A 25648-nucleotide genomic window follows, 5' to 3' on the forward strand; every position below is an offset into this window, starting at 1 on the left:
GCCTTGAACTCAGGGCCTGGGTGCTGTGCCTGAACTTTTTTGCTCTACTTTTTGAACTACTGCTGCGCTTCTGTTTTTCTTTTGTTTTGTTGATGGTCAATTGGAAATAGCAGTCTCATGAACTTTCCTGCCAAACTTGGCTTTGAACTGTGATCCTCAGATGGCAGCCTCCTCAGGTAGCTAGGATTACAAATGAGCCACCAATGCTGAGTGAATCTTATCTCTTTTATCTTTTTCTTTACTTTTGAGCTGTTTGAAAATAGAGAATGCAGGAGTGAGGTGGAATCTTAGAGTTGTTTTGATTTGCATTTCTTTTATGACCAGAGATGTTGAGCATTTCTTCATGTGTCTATAGGCCATTTTTGTTTCTTCTTCAGAGAAGACTCTCTTTAAGTCTTTGGCCCATTTTTTAATGGGATGGTTGTTACTTTGGAGGTTAGTTTTGGAGTGATTCAATTTTTTGAGTTGTTGATATATTTTAGATATGAGGCCTTTGTCCGTTGTTTGGTTGGTGAAGATCTTCTCCCACTCTGTAGGCTTCCTGATTAGTTTACTAGCTATGTCCTTTGCCATACAAAAGCTCTGCAGTTTAATGCAGTCCCACTTATCCAGCCTTTCTCTGATTTGTTGTGATTCTTGGTCCTTATTAAGAAAGTTTCGACCTGTGCCAAGGAGGCCTAGTGTATCTCCTATTCCTTCCTGTAGAGTTTTCAGTGTGTCAGCTTTTACCTCCAGGTCTTTGACGAATGACAACAGATGCTGGAGGGGATGTGGCCAGGAGGGATCACTACTACACTGTTGGTGGGAGTGCAAACTCGTTCAACCACTATGGAAAGCAGTGTGGCAGTGCCTCAAAAGGCTAAACATAGAACTCCCCTATGACCCAGCAATTCCACTACTTGGCATTTACCCAACCACCCAGAAACAAGGACATACTAAACCCACTAGCACAACAATGTTCATCGCAGCACTATTCACCATAGCAAAGATATGGAACCAATCTAGATGTCCTTCAGTTGATGAGTGGATCAACAAGTTGTGGTATTTGTACACAATGGAATTCTATGCTGCTGTCAGAAAGAATGACATCGCCCCATTTGTTAGGAAATGGAAAGACTTAGAAAAAATCATATTAAGTGAAGTAAGCCAGACTCAAAGGAATTTAGGCTCAATGGTTTCCCTCATTCGTCATAATCAGTAGAAACCTTGGGCTCTACTAGCAGAGATTTGCAATAGAGCAAAATCTTGATACATAAGGACATATAATGTGAAGCTAATTGAAAGGACCTCCAGGATAGTGAAACAAAAGCCATATAATGAATGATTGTTGTCCTTAATGTACTATGTTGTCTCTCATCTCCTTTGCTGTCCCTTGGTTATCTCATATTGGTATAGTATCTCACTTTGTTATCTGATATATTGAATTTATTTGTATTTGGATATTTGAAATTTGATAGGGAAGGGGGGAAAACCAAGACGGGTAGGGGGTGTGGGGGGGGAGGGAAACGGGTACCAAGACATGTGAAAGGGTATCAATGTATGTGAATTAATGCACCTTCTATCTGGCAAATATCATGTAACCCTTTTATTAATTACAATAAAAAAATAAATAAATAATAAAATTAAAAAAAAAAAAGAAAATAGAGAATGCATACAGCCACAGAGACAAAAGTACTCTAGTTGTTTTAGGTGTAAGCTTCTCTGCTTGGCACCAAAAGCCTTCTTTTTCTGGATCCTAAGCACCTCTTCAGCTTCACTTACCTGTCTCTTTTATCTTACAACCCAGCACTTCAGACTTCTACACGTTGCTCTGGTACTGAGTGAGCTAATTCATCCTGTCTGCAGATGTTCTTCCTTTTGCTTGTATAGCCTTCTTCCCTCTTTGTTAATCCAATTAAACTTGAAATCCTAAGGATTTTCTTTTATGTAGGCTTTAAGGAGAATGTGCCCATCTGCCATGTGCTTTTCTTACCATATTGTGGTAGACTGACTGGTGTCAGTCAGTGTACAACCCAGGGCTGGAAAGAACTGTGTAGCAGGAGGTAACTGGCTAGACGTTTGGCTCTCTCTGCAGGAAGAAGGAGGAGTTCTGGTCAGAAGTGAGAAAGCAAATTGCTTTCTGGGGTGCTTCTAGAATAGTTCATGCAAGGCCTCAGTCTCTAAGCTAGAAAACAATGATCAGTTCTCTGTCTATGTTTATTTCTTTGGTGCCATCCTGGAATCCCTGTGAGTTTCTGGTTAGAATGTTTGATCCTGGGTCTAGCAGAGGCAGAAAGACTTATGAAAAGGGGTCTCACAATCCACCCAAACAGTATAGTGGTGGCAGAAACAGAGATAAAGGACATTTTCCTGGGGAAGGAGAACTTGATAGAAACAGGAATATTGGCTAAGAGGCTCCAGCCTCCATCTACATGTGGAAACTTTCCATTGACAGTGTAGGATAATCTGACTTTATTTTACTATGACTTTGAATAAGACTGAGTCTAGAGGAACAACTGAGATACTTACCGTGGTTGAAAAATTTATGTGAATGAAAAAAGTATCAATAAAGATAAATAAAGTGTCTTGTGAGTTTGAAGTTGTCTGAGCTACATAATGAGACTCTATCTCAAAAACTAAATAAATAAAAGAAGAAAGAAAGAAAGAAAGAAAGCAAGCAAGCAAGCCAGGTACTGGTGGCTCATACCTGTAATCCTAGCTACTTAAGAGGCTGAGATCTGAGGATCATGATCCGAAGCCAGCCGAGATAGGAAATTCCATGAGATTCTTATCTCCAATAATACTACTCAGAAAAAGCTGGAAGTGGCACTGTGGCTCAGAGTGGTAGAGTGCTAACCTTGAGCAAAAGTGCTCACGACAGCATCCAAGCCCTGAATTTAAGTTTCAGAAAAAACAAAAACAAAACTAAACAAAACTTGGAAAAATAAAAATTTGATGTATACCAGCAGACAAATTCTCAGAATGCTTATATCTAGTTAACTAGCAACAAATTGGAAATGGAGCTACAGCTTATGTGGTACAGTGCCATCTGTGAATGAAAAGCCAAATAATAAAGCTGGGTTTGGTGGCTCACGCCAGTAATCCTAGCTACTCAGGAGGCTGAGATCTGAGGATCGAGGTTCAAAGCTAGCCCGGGCACTAAAATCTGTGAGGCTTTTATCTCCAGTTAACCACTAGAAATCTGGAAGTGGGGCTGTGGTTTCAGGGCTATTGTGGTAGCCTTGAGCTGAAGAGCTCAGGGACAGTTCCCCAGAGTTCAAACCCCATGACCCACCAAAAAAAAAAAAAAAAAAAAAAAGAAAGAAAGAAAGAAAGAGAAAAGAAAAGCCAAATCAGCAAGAGGCCTAGAGTTTATGCTTTATCTTTGCTACTTTTCAGCTAGGTAACCTGAGATCATGCCTAAGTTTGATGATTTACTAAGAGGACTCGCAGGTGTTGGTATGTGGTTAAACTCATGGCAATGACTAACTTACTTAAAATGTTAAACAAAACAAAATAAAATCAGCAAAGGGAAAAGGCTCATAAGGTAAGTGAGGTGCTGAGAAACATTGGCAGAGGCTTCTAGGGGCTTTTCCCAGTGTGCTCAAGGATGTACACAGCTGCTCCAGCAATTAAGCATGACAGCACACGAAACATATCCTACTGGAAAAGCACATTAAATTTTCAGTGACCAAGGATTTTATATCTATTTTTATATGTCCATCCTGGGGCATGAGCTCAGTGTTTAACTTTTTCTTTTTCTTTCTTTCTTTTTTTTTTTTTTGCCAGTCCTAAGCTTGGGCTCAGGGCCTGAGCACTGTCCTTGGGCTTTCTCAAGGCTAGAACTCTACCACTTGAGCCTCAGCACCACTTCTGGCTTTTCTTTCTATGTATGTGGTACCGACCAAGAAATCGAACCCGGGTCATCGTGCACACTAGACAAGGGCTCTACTACTAGGCCAGACTCCTGTCCTCACTTAGCTTTTTCACTCAAGGCTGGCACTGTACCACTTGAACCACAGATCCACTTCTTGCTTTTTGGTGGTAAACAGGACATAAGAATGTCACAGACATTCCTCCCTGGCTTTGAACTAAGATCCTCAGCCTCCTGAGTAGTAGGATTACAGGTATGAATCACTGGTTCCCAACTATAATTATTTCTTTTTATTCCCTGTGACAAGATTTTGTTGTATAACCTGAGCTAGCCTCAAACTTGTGATATTTCTGCCTTAGCTTTTCAAATGGTGGGACCTGCAAGCATGTACCATGACACCTGGTTGCTAACTCATTGATATACTGTATATGTGAAGCTCAGAATGAAACCTCCCTTGTTGTATGACATGATTGTTGTAAATATCAAAAACTACATGAAGGCTATGAAATTCCTTTTTGTTATTGAAGCCTGTATACTACTTGGTGATGGTTTTGGGGTGTGTGTGTGTGTGTGTGTGTGTGTGTGTGTGTGTGTAAGTGCCATTGATTTTCACATTATATTCTTTCATTGTGTTTCTTTCCTTGTTGTTCAGAGACATTTTTCCATAGTGCTTAACTGTTCTTCTTTGCTTCTTCCTTGTGTCTGGCTTGGGGCAGAAGAGGAAGGATAGGGATGAAATGGGATCCTGCCCTAATGTATGTAGGCTGTCTGCTGGTCTGTTAGTGGTGTGGCTAAGGTGTTTTTCGTTTGTTTGTTACTGTCTGTTTCTGCAGTTTCTTCTTTCCAGAGATGAGATCTTGCAAGTGGCGAGTACCCACTGTATAACTGCAGTGCTGGTCCACTCCCCAGTGAAGTATGCCCCGGCCTTCATCCATGCTGACATCCCAGGTAAAGGAGCAATGTAACCTTTTCTCAGTTCTCCAGAGCTCTGCATAGAATCTTGAGAGTCATAGCCGGTACCTTATCATGGAATTGTCAGTATCCCACACTGGAGGGATAGGGTGGGGACAGGGTCAGGCCTTATAACATCTGAATTTACTTGCCACGGATTTATCACATGACACTGGACAATTTGTTATTGACCTTTGTTATGTATTTGATCCTTTTTTGTGTCCATTGGGGATATATTTATAGTTATTATTTTAAAATTTGTTTATTGTTATTATAAGGGGGATGGACAGAGGGGTTACAGTTACATAGCTCAAGTAAAGAGTACATTTCTTTTTGGAAAATGTCACTCTTTCCCTCACTTTCTCCCAGTGTCTTAGTTTTTAATGCTTAAGTCTAGTTTTTTAACACTGGAGCCTGAGGTTGAGATCTAAAGATAACTCTATTACTGGCTTTTTGCTAGTTAATTAGAGATAAGAATGTCATGGCCTTTTCTGCCCAGACTGGCTTTGGGCTATGATCTTCAGATCCCATATAAGATTTTTGAATATATAAGATTTTGAACATATAAGATTACAGATGTAAGCCACCAGTACCAGGCTTGATTTTTTTCCCTTTCTTTTTCTTTCTTTCCTTCCTTCCTTCCTTCCTTCCTTCCTTCCTTCCTTCCTTCTTTCTTTCTTTCTTTCTTTCTTTCTTTCTTTCTTTTTTTCCTCCAGTCATAGGGCTTGAACTTGCCTGAACTCTACAGCACAAGGCTAGTGCTCTACCACTTTGAGCCACAGTGCCATTTCGGTTTTCTGGTTGTTAATTGGAGATAAAAGTCTTGTGGACTTACATACCCAGATATCAGCACCCCAGCACTTATTTGATTTTTCTATGAGTAAAAAGTTACTGTGGGGTGGCAGAAACACTCCCAAACCAGAAAGGCAAAGGAGTGGGAAGTAATGTTTTAGTAGTAGCTATTAGGAACCAGGAAGTATGTCCTGATATGCTAGCAAATGTAATTATATTTAGGTGCTCATATTGTATTTTATTTTTTGTGGAGCAGGATTTCAAACTCAGGGCTTGTAATTATACACCCAACTATATTCCAAGCCCATCTTTGTTATTTTATAGATGATAGGACTGATTTTTTTTGAGGGAACACACAAATTTTTTTTGTGCATTGAGGTAGCTACATAATACATTTACCCCCTTTTCTACAGAGGATTTGGGAAAATGGAAATGTAGACAATTTTGACATGTTATAAGTGATTATTGAATAGAATTGAGGCTCAGATAGGAAAAATCAGTGGCTCAAATCAACAAGGCTAGTTATTGACAGAGATGGAATATTAGGTCAAATTTCTTCTTTTTACTTTGTTAGTCATGGGACTTGAGCTCAGGGCCTGGGTGCTGTCCTTGAGTTCTTTTGCTCAAGGCTAGTGCTCTACCACTTTGAGCCACAGTTCCACTTTCAGTTTTGTGGTAGTTGCTTAGAGATACAAGTCCCACAACCTTTCCTTCTTGGGCTATCTTTGAACCTTGAGCCTCAAATTTTAGCCTCCAGGGTCCAGCAAAGTCAAATTTCTTTGACTCTAAAATTTCATTTTTTTTACCAGGTGTCTGTAGCTCACACCTATAATCCTAGCTACTCAGGAGGCTAAGATCTGAGGATTGCCGTTTGAAGCCAGGCTGGGCAGAAAAGTTCATGAGACTCTTATCTCCTGTTAACCAGCAAAAACCAAAAAAATCCAAAAAACTAGAAGTGGAGCTGTGGATCAAGTGGTAGTAAAAAATGCTCAGAGACAGCCCAGGCCCCTCTCCTCATAACTTAGATTAGAACCCTGAGGATGCTTTCCAGATTTGTCGTGAGTTGATAACACCTATGTCCAGGGAGAAGAGTACATGGACAAGTACAAAGGAATGTGCTATATAAATCCAGAGCACTTACATCAGCTCAAGGACTGCTATATCCTGACTATCATTTATTGTTTTCTCCTTTTTCTCTGGCCAGAGTTCCTCTTTGAGCATCTTTCTTCTTCCAGTGAAGTGCTTGTCTGGTCTACCTACAACTGCTTGATACTCCTGGCAGAAGAACCACTCTTCTTTTCCAAATGCCACACAGTGTATGGTTGGTAGTACAGGTCCTGTACTATCTTCTAATCTGGTGGGCAGCAGTTTAGGGTTGAGCAGCAGTGAGTAGTGGTAGGCTTCCCTGGGGAAGAAGTGCTAGACCTAAATATTCCTGTCAGTACAGCTCAATACCAGGTTTTGTATGTAAGCATTGATATCCATACAGTTCTATTCACTGGTTAGCAGAATTGTTTAGACTTTAGCAAGAGAAGACCATGTCTACTAGCCACTAAATTAATTCCATTTATACATAATAATTCCAGTGATACTGAGCTTTGGATTCAGTTCTCTCCATGCCATTATCTGTCTATCCAATAGTCTTTAGATTTTGTGTGTGTGTGTGAGGGGTGGGGGGAGGAGTGTCATGGGGCCTGAACTCTGGGCCTGGCTGCTGATCCTAAGCTCTTCAGCTCAAAGATACTGCCCTACCCCTAGAGCCACAGCCGTACTTCCTGTTTTCTAGTGATTAATTGGAGATAAGAGACTCACAATCTTTTGTGCCCAGGCTGACTTTGAACTGTTGCAATTGAACTGCGATCTTCAGATTTCAGTCTCCTGAGTAGCTAGGATTATACGCATGAGCCACTGTACTGGCTTAGTCTCTAAATTTTGTTAGTTTATTTTTTCAAAGTCTCTTGAAATCATTCATACTGATGATCACATATGGATTTTTAGACTAGACAGTGATTCATTTTGCATTTATTCTATGGTCCTAGTCTGTGTCAGTTATCACATCTGGAGATTTAGAAATATATATAACATTTTCCTTGCTCCCAGGAAGGGAAAAGAGGTATAAACAGGAAATTTTAAAGATGATTTGCGCTGTCCTAAAGAGAAGCAAGAAATGCTCTGGGGAAGTTCACAGCTTTGTCAGAGTGGATCAAGGAAGGCTTCCTGAGAGGAGCACAGGTTCAAGGAAGTCAAGGAAGACTAGGAGTATGCTGAGTGAGGAAGCATGTGACTACTGGGCTGTAGCTAGGCTTGTATAGGGGATAGAGGAGAGGAGACAGGAATCGGACGAGGGCCTGCCCTTGAAGATCTCACAGTCATGACTTGTCAACTCCCTCTTGTTAGGGTCACTCCACAGTGGGTCTCCAGATAGAAAGTGTCACCTCTCCTTGGTGGGGTGGGCAGTGGAAGAACTGCAGAACACTGATCATTGGCCTGTGGGATGTCATCCTGAGGTAGGAATAGAGGCAGTGGTCAGGAGCCTTCAAGGAAGTTTGAAGATGACCAACACAGAGCTGCACAAGCAGGGCCTGCTACTCTTTGCTGAAATCCTGACTCGGTAAGCCAAGTGATGGAACACCAGATTATTGAAGGGAAAGTGAGCTGTTATTCCTAATGAGACTAGGGCAGGAGTTTACCCACTTGGTTCTCATCTACGATTTCCTAGGCAGCCAGAAGAGATCAAGCTGTTCACAAGCTCAGCTATGTGTGGAGATGCTGGCCGTGCCCTCCAAGAGGCAGTGGGCAGTCCTGTCCTGGAGGTGGCCATTGAGGCAGTAAAGGCCATTTCTGCTTTCCTGAGGTGAGTGATCCTGGAAGGATGAACTTTTTTTTTTTGTCAGTCTTGGGGCTTGAACTCAGGGCCTGGGCACTGTCCTTGGACACATTTTGCTCTGCTACTTGAGCCACAATGCCACTTCTGGCTTTGTCTGTGTACGTGGGACCAAGGAATTGAACCCAGTGCTTCGTGTCTGCTAGGCGAGCACTCTACTGCTAGGTTACGCTCCTGGCCCAAGGATAAACTTTTTTGCCTTTGTATTCTTGAGGACCTATCAAGGACAGATACCTTCCAGGGATGTTTTTTAATTCTTTCTTTGCTATATTAACTATCTTCTCTGGGACTGCTATTTGGATGTTAGACATGCTAACAAATTTTCTTTCTGTTTTTGTTTTTTTTTTTCCAGTCCCAGGGCTTGAACTCAGGCCTGAGCACTGTTCTTGGGCTTTCCTCAAAGCTGGAGCTCTACCACTTGAGCCATAGCACCATTTCTGGCTTTTTCTATTTACGTGGTACCAAAGAGTTGAACCCAGGTCTTCGGGCATGCTTTCTACTGCTAGGCCAAACTCCTGTTCGTGCTGACAATTTTTAATCTTTTGTCACTGTATAATAACATCTGAGAGATTATCTTGACTTTTTCAACCTTTCTTTTGTTTTATGTCTTCTATTTTAATTTTTTAAGAACACTTTCTAATCCTTTACATGTTTGTTTTATTGCTTATTTTTTGGTTGCAAGAATTCTTTGCCTATGCCAGGCATGATAACTCATGCCTCTAATCCCAGCTACTCAGAAGGCTGAGATCTGAGGATCTGAGGATCTGAGATCCCTTCTGAGTAGCTAGGATTATATTACATGAACTACCAGTACCAGCTTTTCTGTTTTTCTTTTTCCTGTTGTTTTTTTCAAACAACAAATAACACACGAACCAAAAAAACCCCAAAAAGCAAAAAACAATAAAAACAAAACCAAGAGCTAGTTCTGTAGCTCATGCTGGCCTCGAATTCACTATCCTCCTTTCTCAGAGTGAGATAATGGGCCTCATGTTTGCTAGGAAAGTGTTCACAAGAACCATGTTCCCAGCTCCTTTTTGCTTTTGCTCTAGTTATTTTCCAGATAGGATCTCATATATTTGCCAGAGTTGGCCATGGATTATGATCCTTCTACCCTCACCTTTAGAGCAGCTGGGATAACAGATGTACGTCACCATTCCTACCCCACTTGTTTCTGTTTCTTGAATACTGCAAATTTGTTCCTGCTGTCGGACATTTCTACTAGCTGTTTCCTCAACTATTCTTCTGCCTCTACTTCCTAGATCCTGGGAACAAAGATGTGTACCACCATGTCTGACATGCTATTTATTAATTTTATGACATTAGTTATTGACTTGCCAATAAGAAACTAAAGAGGCAGGAAAGGATTTTTTTTTTTTTTGGTCATGGGGCTTGAGCTCAGGGCCTGGGTGCTGTCCCTGAACTCTTCAGCTTATGGTTACTCCCCAACCCCTTGAGCCACAATACCACTAAAGGTTTTCTGGAGGTTAATTGGAGATAAGAGTCTCACATTCTTTAGTGCCTAGGCTGGCTTTTAACCACAATCCTATTTACAGGTGTGAGCCACCGTGCCTGGCAAAGGATTTTTCTTTTAGCAGGAACATGGCCCTGCTTATATTTTAGCTTAGGTTTTTAACTCCAGAACTTTGAGAAAATAAAGTTCTATTGTTTTAAGCCACCCAGTTTGCAGTAATTTATGATATCAGGCCTAGGCAACCAGTATCTCTTAAGTAATTACATAACATTTTTAAATTTTGCATCAGTTTACAAACTCATCTAACTGATTAAATTAAGTAACCTCTTGGAGCTAACAGTTAGACTAGTAAATGACTCTTGTCTTCACTGAATCTATATAATGTAAGGGTTTAAATAGATCTTTTTTTTTTGTCTAGGCAATTTTTATAGTTGGATGGACAGTTTTTCTCAAAAGACAAAACTTAGGTAGTGCACATACTTCTAAATGGTATCATCATTGTTTGTAAATAAGTTTCCAGTGCTCCAATTTGGGGTTAACTCATCTTGATCCAGGAATTAGGAATGGAGCTCCTCAACATGGCTTCAAATTAGGGAAGTACAGAGGTTATAAGAATGTGGGAGCATTCCCTACTTCCCTAAGAACAAAAGTGTTGTGAGCCGGCGAAGTAATTCACCAATAGGCAGATAATATGATGCAACATAGTTTATTGATTTCATATAGCTTAGCAGAGTTGACACTATATTCTAGTTCCTACCTTCTAGTCCTAACTTGCCTAATCCTTATCTGCCTATCCAGCACACCCGCTGGGCTCAGCTCTCTGACATCTCTTAGTCCTGAAGTTGAACAGGGCCTGTCTATCAGATGTTAGACCCAGCTCCCAGTCCTGCCGTGGTGTGAGCTCTGGGGCCACACGACGAGTCTCGGTCCTCGTCAGTCTTCTCCAGCAAGAGCAGCTTCTGCATGCCAAAGATCCTCTAACCGCAGTCTCAGTGAAGGCCAGCAGAAGTGCCGCTCCTCATTCTGATTCCTTGGTTTATATTAGTCCTTGGCCTGCTCCTCTCCAGCTCAAACTCCTTCGTGTTTGATTTGAATTGGTTGTGCCTTGGTCCTTGCTTGGTCTGGATTGGTTACACCTTTTGGTCGGTGGTGCCCAGGGATGTGCTGGTTGCTTGCTCTATCTATTCTGCCCAGGTGTCTGGGCTCCTATGATACTTCATCTTGTAAGCCAGACTCCTGACCGTTCCTATGGTTACAGTCCTATGTGTCCTTACATCATAATTTATCTCCATGTCCATAAGCCTTTAGGTACAAGTTTCTATTGGCAATATATTTCTTAGTTGCATTTTATTACTGTATTTTATTTAATTACTCTACTCTTCTCATATTATTATATCACTATTTTATATCATATTCATTTAGCATTTCACAATATGTTCATCATATACCATTTTCATATTTTATTTATTATATCCATCATGCTAATATTTTCACCCTATTAAATGCTCACAACAAAAAATCACAATGAGTAAAACTAGATTATTTGCTTTACAAATCCTAAATGATAAAAATCAATAATGGCCACTCAGCAAAATTAGTATCATTCAGTTTCTGCTTCCATCTGCAATGAGACATGAAACTTACTACCTTAAACATTACCACTTCCCCAGATGTGATACTCAAATGTAGTTTCGGAAAAATCAGTCACAATATAACAATCATCATACCTCACAATGATGGTAATTTAAAAATAATCATCCTATTTCTTCCCTTTTCAGACATGCAGCCCACACCTTGTAATGCAGCTGTCTGGTAATCAGAACATGGTTGCCATGCAGTTATAAACATTTCTTCCCACACTCAAAACACCAATGTTGGTAGAAAACAGCCTCTTTAGAGGAATTGTGTTGGCCTCATTAGATATTAAAGCTGCATGTATTCCCTCTACTGGGTAATCTATAAAAGTCAATAAAAGCTTCTATAATTTATTGTATCAGATGATGAATCACTAGACAAAGCTTTCCCTGAAACAGATCTTGTTACCTAGTTTTATTTATTCCATACTCATGAAGTCTCCAAAAATAGTTTTCTAGCCAGGCGAGGTGGCTCATGCTTGTAATCATAGCTACTCACGAGGCTGAGATCTGAGTGCCTAGGCACTTAAGTCCGTGAGATTCTTATCTCTAGAAGTGGTACTGTGGCTTCAGGGGTAGGGCATTAGCCTTGAGCTGAAAAGCTCAGAGACAGTGCCCAGGCCCACAGCTTAAGCCCAGCTACCAATAAATAAATAAATAAATAAATAAATAAATAAATTAAATTAAAAATAGTTATAATCTCATGGAATAGGGAACTCATGGTTACCTAGCTAATTTCTTCTATTGCTATAGAGTTTGGCTCTTACTACTAAATTAAGTCTTGTTCTTAATAACATTTACCTATTGATCCTGATTTTTTTCTATTGGGGTCACCAAGAATTAGGTTGGTCAATCTGCCCAGAGATCTTATCATTTATTTGAGAGCAGTGGTCTTTGTACCACTTGATACATCCTCAGTTCCTCATATTGCTTCTTTTACCAGGTAGTCCAAAATGGTGAAAAAAAATCCTCTGTGTCATTAATAAATCTATCAGCACTGCTGGAGATTATAAAGACTTGCTTGATGTTAAGCAGTGTGCTAAGTACGTGGCACACATTAACTGACCCTCAGAATCATTATATGAGGACAGCGTTATTAATGTCCTTTCCTAGATGAGGAGATGGATGAGTACAGATGTTAGGGACATGCACAGTTATGAAGCTATATAAAGGGGCCAGGAATTTGGTCTAGTGGTAGAGTGCTTGCCTAGCATGCATGAAGACCCGGGTTCAATTCCTTGGTACCGCATACATAGAAAAAAGCTGGAAGTGGTGCTGAGGCTCAAGTGGTAGAGCTCTAGCCTTGAGAAAGTCCAAGGACAGTGCTCAGGCCCTGAGCTCAAGCCCAGGACTGGCAAAAAAAAAAAAAAATGAAGCTATGTAAAGGTTGCAACTGGGTTTTTTTTTTTGTTTGTTTGTTTTTTGCCAGTCCTGGGCTTGAGCTCAGGGCCTGAGCACTGTCCTTGGATTTTCTCAAGGCAAGGGCTCTACCACTTGAGCCTCAGCACCACTTCCGGCTTTTTTCTATGTATGTGGTACCAAGGAATCGAACCTGGGTCTTCATGCATGCTAGGCAAGCACTTTAACCACTAGGCCAAACTCCCAGCCCCATGCAACTGGGTTTTTTAAAAAATAGAATCGGGTCAGTCCAAATCTTGTAAGTCACTGTCCTTTGCTCTATTGTCTGAAAGCCTGGGAGGATCTTGGGTCTACCACTCCCTGAACCCACTCTTGTCTCTCAATGTAGGAAGGACCATCAGAGCTCACCGCCTGTGCAATACAGGATACTACAGGCCTTGCTTGAAGCCATGCTGAGCCGGTGTGTGGAGTTTTTCCAGACTCCACTGAACAGAAGGTCCTTGGTCAGTGCAGCATAACTTGCTTATTCTAGAGCCCCTTCTCAAATTCATTTTTAGGAAGTTAATATATTGCTGTACACCTACAATTAGATGTTACTTTTTTCAGATAAGCAGCTTTTCTCTAAGGTCCACAGTTATCAAGTACTTGAATTTGCTTAGTAAATCTGAAGGTATTTGTACTGAAAACATTTGTGTAAATTTTGTTTCTTAATGTTATCCAAGAATGTATGGTAAACATCCTTAAAATATTATTTATGGGGGCCAGGAGTTTGGCCTAGTGGTAGAGTGCTTACCTAGCATGCATAAAAACTTGAGTTTGTTTCCTCAATACCACATACATAGAAAAGCCAGAAGTGGTACTGTGGCTCAAGTGGTAGAGCACTAGCCTTGAGGAAAGCCCAAGGACAGTGCTAAGGCCCAGAGTTCAAGCTCCAGGACTGGCAAAAAAAATATTTATGACTTATGCTTCAGCATTTTAGAAAGAATCCGACTGATATGTATTATCTTGTAATTGTTTAAGTACTATGAACTTAAAATACTGTCTTGGTGAATGCTGATTATAGCTTAGGATTAAACTCTTACAACAGGCTAATGTTAACCTGTCTATAATATACATACACATACATACAACAGATGCATACATACAGTAATGGTTCTAAGGGAGAATGGGTTAAGTTTCCTCCTTTATTTATGTATGTATGTATGTATGTATTTATTTATGTATTTATATATTTGTTTTTGGGTCTTCAAAAATAAATAGGAGCCTAGGCACTGTCCCTGAACCTTTTTAATCAAGGCTAATGTTCTACTACTTTAAGCCACAATGCCAATTCTTCTCCTTCTGTTATTAAAAGACCTACTTAATTACATCTTCTAGGGTACAACCTAGGTTACCTAGAAAGTTTTGGTTCATGTGGATGGCAGACAGTGTAAATAGAGGCGATCTGAAGTAATCCATAGACTAGGTCCCAGAGTCAGATCTTAAAGCCTGGGTTTCTCTATCTTTTCCTCAGGGCCATGCCTGCAGCAGAAATTCAGAGAAAGCCATTATTCGAAGGGGAACATTCCTCCAGAGTACTCTGGAAGGATTTAGAAGGGCCTGCAGGTGAGGAAGATTCTAGAATGCAATGATGGCATGGAGGGTAGGGGTGGGAGATATTTGGGGATAGAGTTTTTCTAAGGATGATAAAGATTCCCTTTTGGTGATGTCTGCTACTGTGCCCCAAGATTGTATGTTGGTGACTTTTGTTGTTTTTACCCCATTGCTTCTTGTAGTAGCTATTCAGTGAGTTATGCATTATTAACAGATGTTTGTTTTCTCTGCTGTATAACAGGCAAGCCTAGTGCTAGCCAGAGAGTACAGAAAGTTAAGTTAAAATAACTCTTTTCCACAGGAGATTAGAGTCTCTTGGGGAAGAGACAGCTTTGAGTATATATGTAGGATTTGCTGGGTTGTCAAGAATCCAGGAAGGTATTCCAGATAGAGAAAGCAGTATAAGAAGAGATGTGAAACAGCAGATAGCATGGATGTTGAGGGAAGTACACATAGTTGGTTGGAAGAGTCATGTATGATGATCAGCAGAAGGTTGGAGAGGTAGCCAAGGACTTGATACTCTCCTCAATAATACCCCTTAGGTTTTCCTCAGATGTGATCGCGTGAATATATTCTCTGGATCCTGAGCTCAGGCATCTGCTAGAATACACCACCCTTAACTTGCATGGGTTGTGGTAGAGGTACTCACATACTGATTCCTCAGGTTGGCTGTGGAATTCCAAGATGAGCCTTTTGCCCAGGAGAATCCCTTTACAGCTCCCAGTGCAGAGAAGGAAGATACCCTGGAGACTTTTTCAGAATTTCTTCTTAGAGCCTGTGACTCTCTATGTATCCCCCTGGTGATGGTGAGTTCCTCTGAGTTACAGTAGCAGGAAGCTTGAGAGAAAAACTGAAGACAAGCCAGGTTGACAGGTTGACAGGAATTGAACCCAGGGCTTAATGCATGCTAGGCAAGCACAAAGACCCGGATTCGATTCCTCAATACCAAATACATAGAAAAAAGCTGAAAGTGATGCTATGACTCAAGTGATAGAGCTCTACCCTTGAGAAAGTCTAAGGACAGTGCCCAGGCTCTGAGCTCAAGCCCAGGACTGGAAAAAAAAAATAAATAAAAATAAATAAATAAATAACATTTCACTATAAGACTAGTTGATGCCTTTAAAGAAAGTAGAAGTCAGTAGCCAAGTGGGGTGGCTCATGCCTATAATCCTAGCTACTCAGGAGGCTGAGATCTGAGGATCAAGCTTCAAAGCTGGGGCACAAAAGAACTTGAGACTCTTATCTCCAATTAACCTCTAGAAATCGGGAAGTGGGGCTGTGGTTCAAGGTTAGGGCAGTAGCCTGGAGCTGAAGAGCTCAGGGACAACACCCAGGCTGAGTCCAAGCCCCAAGCCCCACAAAAAAAAAAAAAAAATAGAAAAAAGGAAGTAGAAGTCAGTAACAGTCATAGGTAATGTTTACAATGTGATAATATATTATAATGCATAATTTTATATTCGTTATGTTCATTATTTAATTTTTTGCTGCCCATGGCCCTGGCAGATGGGTGGTAGAATTTTTATAATCTCTGTCTCTCTCTCTCTCTCTCTCTCTCTCTCTTCCCCCCCCCACAGGCAAGCATGATTGATCCATGCCCCCAGTCCCCTTTTGCTTTTGTTACATTTTCTTCTAGAATCTCACGTTTTGCCTGGACTGGCTTGAACCACGATTCTCCTGTTTGTGCTTCTCATGTAGCTAGCATGAGAAGCATACACAGTTGTGTTCAGATTTTTAGTGGTTAAAATCCAGCTTTATGAGAATTTCCCAGGCCAACCTAGAACTACAATCCTCCTGCATAGCTAGAATTGCAGGCATGATCATCATGCCCTCCTTAGAAAGCATTTTCTTTACCTCACACCTCATTTGTTTCTGAGAGATAAGTCTTGTTACTCATTTTAGTTTTTTGGGGGGAGGGGTTGGGAAAAGAAGCCTACAGAATAAAGCATCTATTATTAGCTATTAAATAGCAGATCTAAGATGTAGAATATAGGTTTGTAACTTCATGTTCTCTAGCTTGTCTTTTGCCCTTTAAGTGAAAGCAATTTGTCTATTGAAATATTTGATGTCAGTCTTTATAGATGTTTTTCTTCTTTAGACACCCATTCCTGGTGGCATGTTTTCCTCCCTTGTGTTTTAGACGTACTTGGAGCAGGCCACCCATCCCGCTTTGATGGAAACCTTTTTCTGGATTCTGTACAACCTCTTTGTCATTGTTCCTCACATGAAGGAGAAATTCTCCAAGAAACTTGGTAAGTAGAAGGTAGTGTGGAACTTGGTAGAAAGGTGCACACTATAAAAAAACTAGACAATATATATTCTATAAACATGTTTTGTTATATAGATTAATATGTATCTGTGACAAACCCTAAGTTTAATTTTAATTATGTTCTAAAATCTATGTGCCAGTGATTGCATATAGAAATTCCCTTCTTCAATACTTGTTTGTTAAATGTGACATTTGAAATATGATGTAAAAATTAGTGTTAATAAAATCTGTTTTTTTAAAAAGGGCCTGGCTGGCATGGTGCCTCATGTCTGTAAATCCTAGCTACTCAGGAGGCTGAGATCTGAGGATCAAGGTTCAAAGCCAGCCAGAGCACAAAAGGACCTGAGAATTTTATCTCCAATTAACCCCTAGAAAACAGGAAGTGGGGGCCGGGAGTTTGGCCTAGTGGTAGAGTGCTTGCCTAGCATGCACGAAAACCCGGGTTCAATTCCTCGGTACTGCATACATAGAAAAAAGCTGGAAGTGGTGCTGAGGCTCAGGTGGTAGAGCTCTAGCCTTGAGAAAGTCCAAGGACAGTGCTCAGGCCCTGCGTTCAAGTCCAGGACTGGCAAAAAAAAACCAAACAAACAGGAAGTGGGGCTTGGCTCAAGGGTAGGGTGGTACCCTTGAGCTGAAGAGCTCAGGGACAACGCCCAGACCCAGTTCAAGCTCCATAACCCACAAGAAAAGGGGGGGCCTGGAGTTTGGCCAAGTGGTAGAGTGCTTGCCTAGCATGCACAAAGACCCAGGTTTGATTCCTTGGTACCACATACTTAGAAAAAGCCAGAAGTGGTGCTGAGGCTCAAGTGGTAGAGTTCTAGCCTTGAGAAAAATCCAATGACAGTGTTCAGGCCCTGAGCTTAAGCCCAAGACTGGCAAAAAAAAAAAAATTAGACAAGGAAGTAGAGCTGTGGTTGGCTCAAAATAGTACAGCACTAACTTGAGTAAAAATTTTACGGCCCTGAGTTCAAGCCCCATGACCAACAAATCAAAATAAAAATATCCTTGGTGTGATTCTGTCTTGCTTCTCTGCTTGTCTGTGGAGCTGTACTCCTCCGTCCGCCCTCACCTCGCACTGCCCATGGAAGTCTTGGACATGGATATGAGCCCACTGCAGCCCCAGAACTACCTTTTTGGTTGTGAACTGAAGGATGACAAAGATGACCACTTTAAAGTGATAATCCAGGGGCCGGGAGTTTGGCCTAGTGGTTAAAGTGCTTGCCTAGAATGCACGAAGACCCAGGTTCGATTCCTCCGTACCACATACATAGAAAAAAGCCAGAAGTGGTGCTGAGGCTCAAGTGGTAGAGCTCTAGCCTTGAGAAAGTCCAAGGACAGTGCTCAGGCCCTGAGCTCTAGCCCAGAACTGGCAAAAAAAAAAAAAAAAAAAGTGATAATCCATTTATCACTAAGAACAGTTAGTTTAGGGGCTGGTGCAAAAGATGAGTTACATATCATTGAGGCAGAAGTGATGAGTTATGAGGGAAGTCCAATTAAAGTTACACTGGCAACGTTGAACATGTCTGTATAGCCAACGGTTTCCCTGGAGGGGCTGTGAAATAGCGCCACCTGTGGTGCTGAGGCTGAAGTGTGGCTCAGGACCTGTTGCACATCAGTGGGCCACACTTGATTGCTGTGGAAAAGGAAGCAGTCAGAAGATGAAGAGGAAGAGGCTGTGAAACTCCTGAGTGTATCTGGAAAGCGGTCTGCCCCTGGACGTGGCAGCAAGGTTCCACAGAAAAAGGTAAAACTTGCCGAGGAAGATTAGTAGGATGATGTTGAAGATGAGGAGGAGGAGGAGGAGGATTTTGATGATTAGGAAGCAGAAGAAAAAGTTCCAGTGAAGAAATCTATATACGAGATACTCCAGCCAAAAATGTACAAAAATCAAACCAGAATGGAAAAGGTTCAAAACCAGCAACACCAAGTTCAAAAGGTCAAGAATCCTTCAAAAAACAGGAAAAAAAATACTCCTAAAACAACAAAAGGACCTAGTTCAGTAGAAGACATTAAAGCAAAAATGCAAGTAAGCATAGAAAAAATGTAAGTAAGCATAGAAAAAGGTGGTTCTCTCCCCTAAGTGGAAGCCAAGGTTATCACCTACGTGAAGAATTGTTTCGGGATGACTGACCAGGAGGCTATTCAAGATCTCTGGCAATGGAGGAAGTCTCTTTAATTAAGAAAGTAGTTTGAACAGTTTGTTGAAATTTTCCGTCTTATTTCCTTTCTGTAAGAGTTGATATTTACACTGTTTTTTTTTTGTTGTTTTTTTGTTTTTTGCCAGTCCTGGGCTTGAGCTCAGGGCCTGACCACTGTCCTTGGACTTTCTCAAGGCTAGAGCTCTACCACTTGAGCCTCAGCACCACTTCTGGCTTTTTTTTTCTATGTATGTGGTACCTAGGAATTGAACCCGGGTCTTTGTGCATGCTAGGCAAGCACTCTACCACTAAGCCAAACTCCCGGCCCCCTACACTGCTTTTGATAAATATTGTTCAGGCTCTGCTGCCAAGAATGTGTTGTCCAAAATGCCTGTTTAGTTTTTAAAGATGGAACTCCACCCTGAGCTTGGATTTAAGTATGTATGGAATGTTATGATGGGCCCTAGTAGAAGTGATGGTCAGATATGGAAATGGTGGGGATATAAAATGTACATGTGAAATAAACTCAGTATTTGAATAAAGTAAAAAAAATAAACTGGACCATTCAAAGCATAAGCCATAGAATAAGCATTTGCACATTTGTCAGAGTCTGTATCATTCTCGGTTCAGCATTCAGAAGAGGGAAAATATTCAGCACTCAAAATTCAAAACTCAGAAGGCAGTGCTCTATTAATACTTCTATGTCCAAGAAAAGTCTAGGAGACCCCAATTCAGTGCCTGCAACACACTACCTTTCCCATTCCTTTCATGCAAGAGATCTTTGACTTCACACAGTGTTTAGTATCTCTAAACATTGACTCATGAGCACTAAATTCCAGGTTTTATCCCCATTTATTGTGGCGACTGAAAAGGTCCTCACACATTTCTGAGTACTTTCTCTGGAGCATTTATGCTCTGTGTGAGGATACTGTGGATCTGTCCACTGATGTTCCTACCTGAAACTGAGACCAAGTGGTTCTTGATCATCTTCAATCTTCTGCACATCTTCTTGAATCTTTTTCATTTTTTCCACTCTCTTACCAGTATCTTTTCTCTTTCAAATGTAGATATCTTTCTCAGTTCTCAAGTTTTCATCCCATAAACACTTCAGCCTATAGAATGAACCCAAGAGTCAGAGCCTCTTTTATGTGATGGTGAGAATGGTAATAGCCAAACACAGAAGAAAGCACTAGTAATAATGAACAATTTCATTTAAATAAGTAGTTATTAGTAATAACTATGTTCAAGTTTTTGTTGTGTGTGCTTCATATGTATTAATTTTGTCCTTAGAAAAAATCTGGAAACTGTTCATTATCCTCATTCTGCTATTCAAGGGAGAGGAAACAGTTGAGGGCAAAGCCTTGGCTATGGCTGTCATCTAGATGGATGGCATTTTTTTTAATTTAGAGAATACTTTATTAGTTTCTGTAATCAAGCCCACGTAGATAAGACCTTACATATTTAATTCAGTGTGGATGGCATTTTTGGTTTTAACTGAGAGGTGGCTCACTGGAGGAGGTTTGATCAGAGAGGTAATAGACCATGGGCTCAGTTTCAGGCAGACTCAGTGGAAGACGCCTATAAGATGTCCTAGTGGAGATGTTTGGTGAGTTGCATACTATATGTTAGTTATAGGGAGTAATCTGATATTTGAGGCTTGAACTCAGGATCTGAAATTGGGTTCTTTTTTCTTTTTTTTGTCAGTTGTTGGGCTTGAGCTCTGGACCTGGGCATTGTCCCTGAGCTCTTCAACTCAAGACTACTGCCCTACCCCTTGAGCTACAGTGCCACTTCCCATTTTCTAGTGGTTAACAGGAGATGAGAGTCTCATGGGCTTTAGTTCCCCAGGTTGGCTGGCTTAGAACTGCGATCCTCAGATCTCAGCCTCCTGAGTAGCTACTGTAATGTGGCCACTTTAGGGTTCTGTCACAAAACAATGTCCTCAGGCACATGGCAAAGAAGCCAAACAGGTGTGAGCCACCTGGCCCGGCTGAAATTGAGTTCGTTTTTTAAAAAAAACAAAAACATATAGAAAGGATAAAAGTGGAAGGCATGTCCTTTTTGTGGGACTGTCAAATGTACCAGGCTATAGTAGAAGATAGTTCAGAAGAGGAGATGAGCATTTTATTCAGCACGTACTCTGAGTTAAGCACTTATTAGATGTATCTGCTAATTTACCTTAGGTTTATAACAGATGTCAGAACAGAGTCTCAGAGTAGTTAAGTAAGCTTTCATAGGTCATATTACTAGATAATGATAAAGTGCATTTTGAACTAGGTTTGTGAAATTCTGAAACCAGTGTTTACACTAAGATTTGGAAATCTCTATAGCAAGTCTAGTTTAAATCATTCCACTTTTTTCCCACTTGTCTTAAGCTTCCTCATCTTTCATACAACTTACCCTGGAGCTGAAGGCCAAGTTCTGCAGTACCTCTAGGTATGTATAGTTTCAAGTATGGTTAAATACCAGGGTGTAAGAGTTCTGTTTTTATTTTATTTTCTCAGTGTCTGAGACTAGCTTCAAACTTTTACGATCCTTTTTCTTTAGCTTAAGTGCTAAGGTTAAGGTTATACATGAGAATCACCAGCATTGCTCTTTTTTTTTTTTTTTTTGCCAGTTCTGGGGCTTGAACTCAGAGCCTGAACACTGTCCTTGGGCTTTCCTCCAGGCTAGCACTCTACCACTTGAGCCACAGCACCACTTCCAGCTTTTTCTATGTATGTGGTACTAAGGAATCGAACCGGGGTCTTTGTACATGCTAGGCAAGCACTCTACCACTAGGCCAAATTCCTGGCCCCAGCATTGCTCTTGATTGGACAAATGGAAGTACCTGGCTAGTGTTTGGGTCATGGGGCTCTGGTGTAGTTGACATAGTGTCAGCATTGCTTAGCCACTGATGTATAAGCTAGTCGTACTTACTTTGGTTGCTTTTTGTTTATTCTTGTAAGGCTGTCATTCCAGGTGATATGTGAATGGGCACTGGTCACATCACACGAAAAGGTCTCTCAGAGATCATTTAACTTCTCATTTAAATGGGGCGGGGGAAGGGGAAGTAACTAAAGCCCTCAGAGACCAGGAATAAAATAGTCATCAAGTTAAAATTGCCACTAGTCCAGTGACTTCAGAGTGAAACTTTTTTTTTTTTCCAGTCTTGGGGCTTGAACTGTGGGCCTGGATGCTGTCCCTTAGCTCTTTAGCTCAAGGCTATAGCCCTACCCCTTGAACCACAGCACCACTTCTGGTTTTCTGGTGGTTCATTGGAGATAAGAGTCTCACAGACTTCAGTGCCCAGTTGGCTTTGAACTGCGATTGTCAGATCTCAGCCTCCTGTGTAGGTAGGATTATAGACTTGAGCCACTGCACCTGACTTCAGAGTAAACCTTTTATTCAAAGTAAAAGTCACTGCCTCAGTTTCTGTCCAAGTGTTTCTAGAGCAGTCTTCTGTACAGTCTCATTCATGATTGTTTGCCTGTCTCTGTATTTACTAAGAGATTCATTTTTTGAACTCAGGGCCTACATTTCTTGGCTTTTTACTAAGGCTGATGCTCTACCCATTGAGCAACAACTATACTTTTAGTTTTACTTCTGGTTTATCTCTTTTTAGAGATAAGAGTTTGTGGACTTTTCTGCCCAGGCTGGCTTTGAACTCTGATCTCCCGATCTCAGTTTCCAGAGTAGCTATGATTACAAGCATAAGCCACCAGATCTTGGCTGGAAATTTTTTTTTGTCGGTCCTGGGACTTGAGCTCAAGGCCTGAGCACTGTCCTTGGGCTTTCTCAAGGCTAGAGCTCTACCACTTGAGCCACAGCACCATTTCTGACTTTTTTCTATGTCTATGGTACCGAGGAATCAAACCCGGTCTTTGTGCATGCTAGGCAAGCACTCTACTACTAGGCCAAACTCCCGGCCCTGGAAATTCATCGTTATTGTCCACATCCCACAATCATGTGTGGCTATCCTTCCACAGTTCCAAATAAAATATTCAGCATTCAAGAAAGAATTCACGAATCCATTTGGATTCAAGGTTCAAATTTTAGAAGTTTGTATTGTTGTTATTATTATTTGATGGTAGTAAGGTTTACGTTTACAACCTTGAGAGGGGGCACAGAAATGGAGGGACAAAGGGTGAACAAATGCACAGAGTACTCAGTAGCAATATTTTGAAAATCAATTATGCAATGTGTGGGAAGGGACAGGAGGCGGAAACTAGGAGAAATCAAAGGAAATGGTGACATTGCTCAAAAAGAAATGTACCTACCTAACTTATGAAATGGTAATGCAGGGGGTTGTCATGGGGCTTGAACTCAGCCTGTGTGCTGTCCCTGAGCTCTTCAGCTCAAGGCTACCACCCTACCCCTGGGTCTGGGTGCTGTCCCTGAGCTCTTCAGCTCAAGGCTCTACTCTTTTTTTTTTTTTTTTTTTTTTTTTTTTGCCAGTCCTGGGCTTGAGCTCAGGGCCTGAGCACTGTCCTTGGACTTTTTTCTCAAGGCTAGAGCTCTACCACTTGAGCCTCAGCACCATTTCTGGCTTTTTTCTATGTATATGGTACTGAGGAATTGAACCTGGGTCTTCATGCATGCTAGGCAAGCACTCTACTAATAGGCCAGCACTCTACCACTAGGCCAAACTTCCAGCCCAAGGCTCTACTCTTGAGCCAAGCCCCACTTGCTGTTTTTTACAGGTTAATTGGAGATAAGAGATTCAGGTTCTTTTGTGCCCAGGCTGGATTTGAATCTTGGTCCTCAGATCTCAGTCTACAGAATAGCTATGATTACAGGCATGAATAACAGTGCTGGACTCTCCAAGAGACTTCCTTATCTCCAATTAACTATCAGAAAATCAGAAGTAGCACTGTGGTTCAAAATAATAGAGCACTAGCCTTGATCAAAAAGAGCTCAGAGACACGGTCCAGACCTCTAAGTTCAAGCCTCATGACTGACCAACATAATAATAACAATAAATAATTGAAAATTAAGTTAGGACAGATACTCTACCACTAGAGTTTCTTCTATCCCTTCACCCCACCCCACCCTTTTTCTAACTTATTTTTCAGGTAGGGTCTTGCATTTTTTCCCAGGGCCACCCTTCGACCCCATTCCTGGTCCCTATGGCCTCCTGCATAGCTGGGATTGCAGGCATATGATACCATACCTGAATTTTTGGTAGAGGTGGGATTTCACTAACTTTTTGCCTGCGCTAGCTTCAAATTTTGATTCTTTTAATTCTACCTCCTGAATAGCTGAGATTACTATAGTAAGCTACTATTCCTAGCCAGAGCCCTGTTTTCCTTCCCAAGGACATTAAAATCATTATTATTAAGTAGTTGTGCAAAGAGGGTCCATAATTCAGGTTATGAGTATACTGAATCTTGACTGATGTCACCCCTTCCATTGTTCTTCCCATAAATCTCTGGTTCATTCCTAACCTCATGTTATGGTGTTCAGTTTTTACATAATGTACATTAAATATAATGAATGCATTTGTCCACCTTTCATCCCTCCATTCATGTGTCCCTTCACTGTCCCCAACCCCCCCAAATATGTTTCTGCTTCTTGGTATTCCTTTTGTTGAACAGTTCACTAGTTGTTCAGAGGAGTTACACTTTTTGGATTCCTCCTCTAGGTGTATCATCCTTTGGTCTGTTTGTGTGCAAATGTTATCATGTATGTTTGTATTTTAGATCTAGTGTCTACATATGAAGGAAAACTTGTGCTGTTTGTCTCTCTGAGCCTGACTTATTTCACTTAAGATAATTTTTCCCAAGGACATTTTTTGGTTTGTATGTTTAACAGTTTTCTTTGATTTATTTTTTTCAATGTTTTAGTAGCTGTTTATGTAGGTTGAGTGCCTAGATTAGAACTGTGGGCATCAGTTTCTATACTTGTTTTTTTATAACTGCCTTATGGCCTACTGTATGTGGCCATATTAGGGTTCTGGAACAAAACAATGCCCTTAGGCATATAGCAAGGGTAATTTTGTCTGAGCCAAAGAAACAATGTTGCCTCTCATTTTATCTTCTCTCTCACAGCCATTCAAACCTAAACCAGATATGTTCCAATTTCCTCTACTATATGTGCCTTAACCTTCTCTCAGCTCCAGAGAAGACAAGACCACCTTCCCAAGAAGGTAAGATAATATCATTTGTCCATTCACAAGGCTCATAGCAGACTGTAGGGTCTGTATGTCTTGCTGAATGGATGCATAGTGAATCCATACACTAATAAGCTGATTTCTTTCCTTTTTTTTGTTTGTGGTGGTGGGGCTTGAACTCTGGGCCTAGGGGCTGTCTCTGAGCTCTTCATCTCTCTATGGTGCCATAGCACCACAGAATCAGAAAATGATGGAATCTAAGCTTCAAAAACCTATATAACTTTTCCTGTCCTTTTTTTTCATAATTAATTACCAGGGTAAATATTTCTTTTTTTTCATTGAATAAAAATGAATTATATTCACTTATATAAGCAATATTACAGAAATTTTAAAATTACATTTTATCTTCCATTGTCCAAAGGAGGTACATGCAACAAATCAGTGTATTAGTCCAATGCATCTTGGTTATTGTCACTCTTTTATCATTTTTTATTATTATATTTATTGTAATATATAGAGGTGATACAGTTACATTTTCCAGATAGTAGGTGCATTACTTCTCACACATTGATATTCCTTATGTTTTTGTCCCCCATTTCTCTCCCTCCAATGACCC

At 40.8% G+C, this 25648-nt stretch overlaps 1 protein-coding gene and 1 pseudogene across 2 annotated transcripts in view; both read left to right on the top strand.

The window, feature by feature from the left end:
- The window catches only part of Mei1 (meiotic double-stranded break formation protein 1), a 69074-nt gene that overhangs the window by 15336 nt on the left and 28090 nt on the right, over positions 1-25648 (top strand). For both annotated transcript variants that reach the window (XM_090328817.1, XM_090328818.1), the window contains exons 8-17: positions 4687-4801; positions 6801-6917; positions 8108-8207; positions 8316-8450; positions 13333-13447; positions 14458-14549; positions 15202-15343; positions 16675-16786; positions 21317-21377; positions 24971-25068. In XM_090328817.1, the coding sequence (XP_090184943.1) occupies positions 4687-4801; positions 6801-6917; positions 8108-8207; positions 8316-8450; positions 13333-13447; positions 14458-14549; positions 15202-15343; positions 16675-16786; positions 21317-21377; positions 24971-25068 (1087 nt within the window). The remainder of the gene's footprint in view (positions 1-4686; positions 4802-6800; positions 6918-8107; positions 8208-8315; positions 8451-13332; positions 13448-14457; positions 14550-15201; positions 15344-16674; positions 16787-21316; positions 21378-24970; positions 25069-25648) is intronic.
- On the top strand, positions 17885-19019 carry LOC150067621 (nucleophosmin-like; annotated as a pseudogene).

The sequence above is a fragment of the Megascapheus bottae genome, chromosome 2 (genome assembly GCF_031878675.1).
Source record: "Megascapheus bottae isolate mThoBot1 chromosome 2, mThoBot2.hap1, whole genome shotgun sequence".
In the NCBI taxonomy this organism is placed as follows: domain Eukaryota; kingdom Metazoa; phylum Chordata; class Mammalia; order Rodentia; family Geomyidae; genus Megascapheus; species Megascapheus bottae.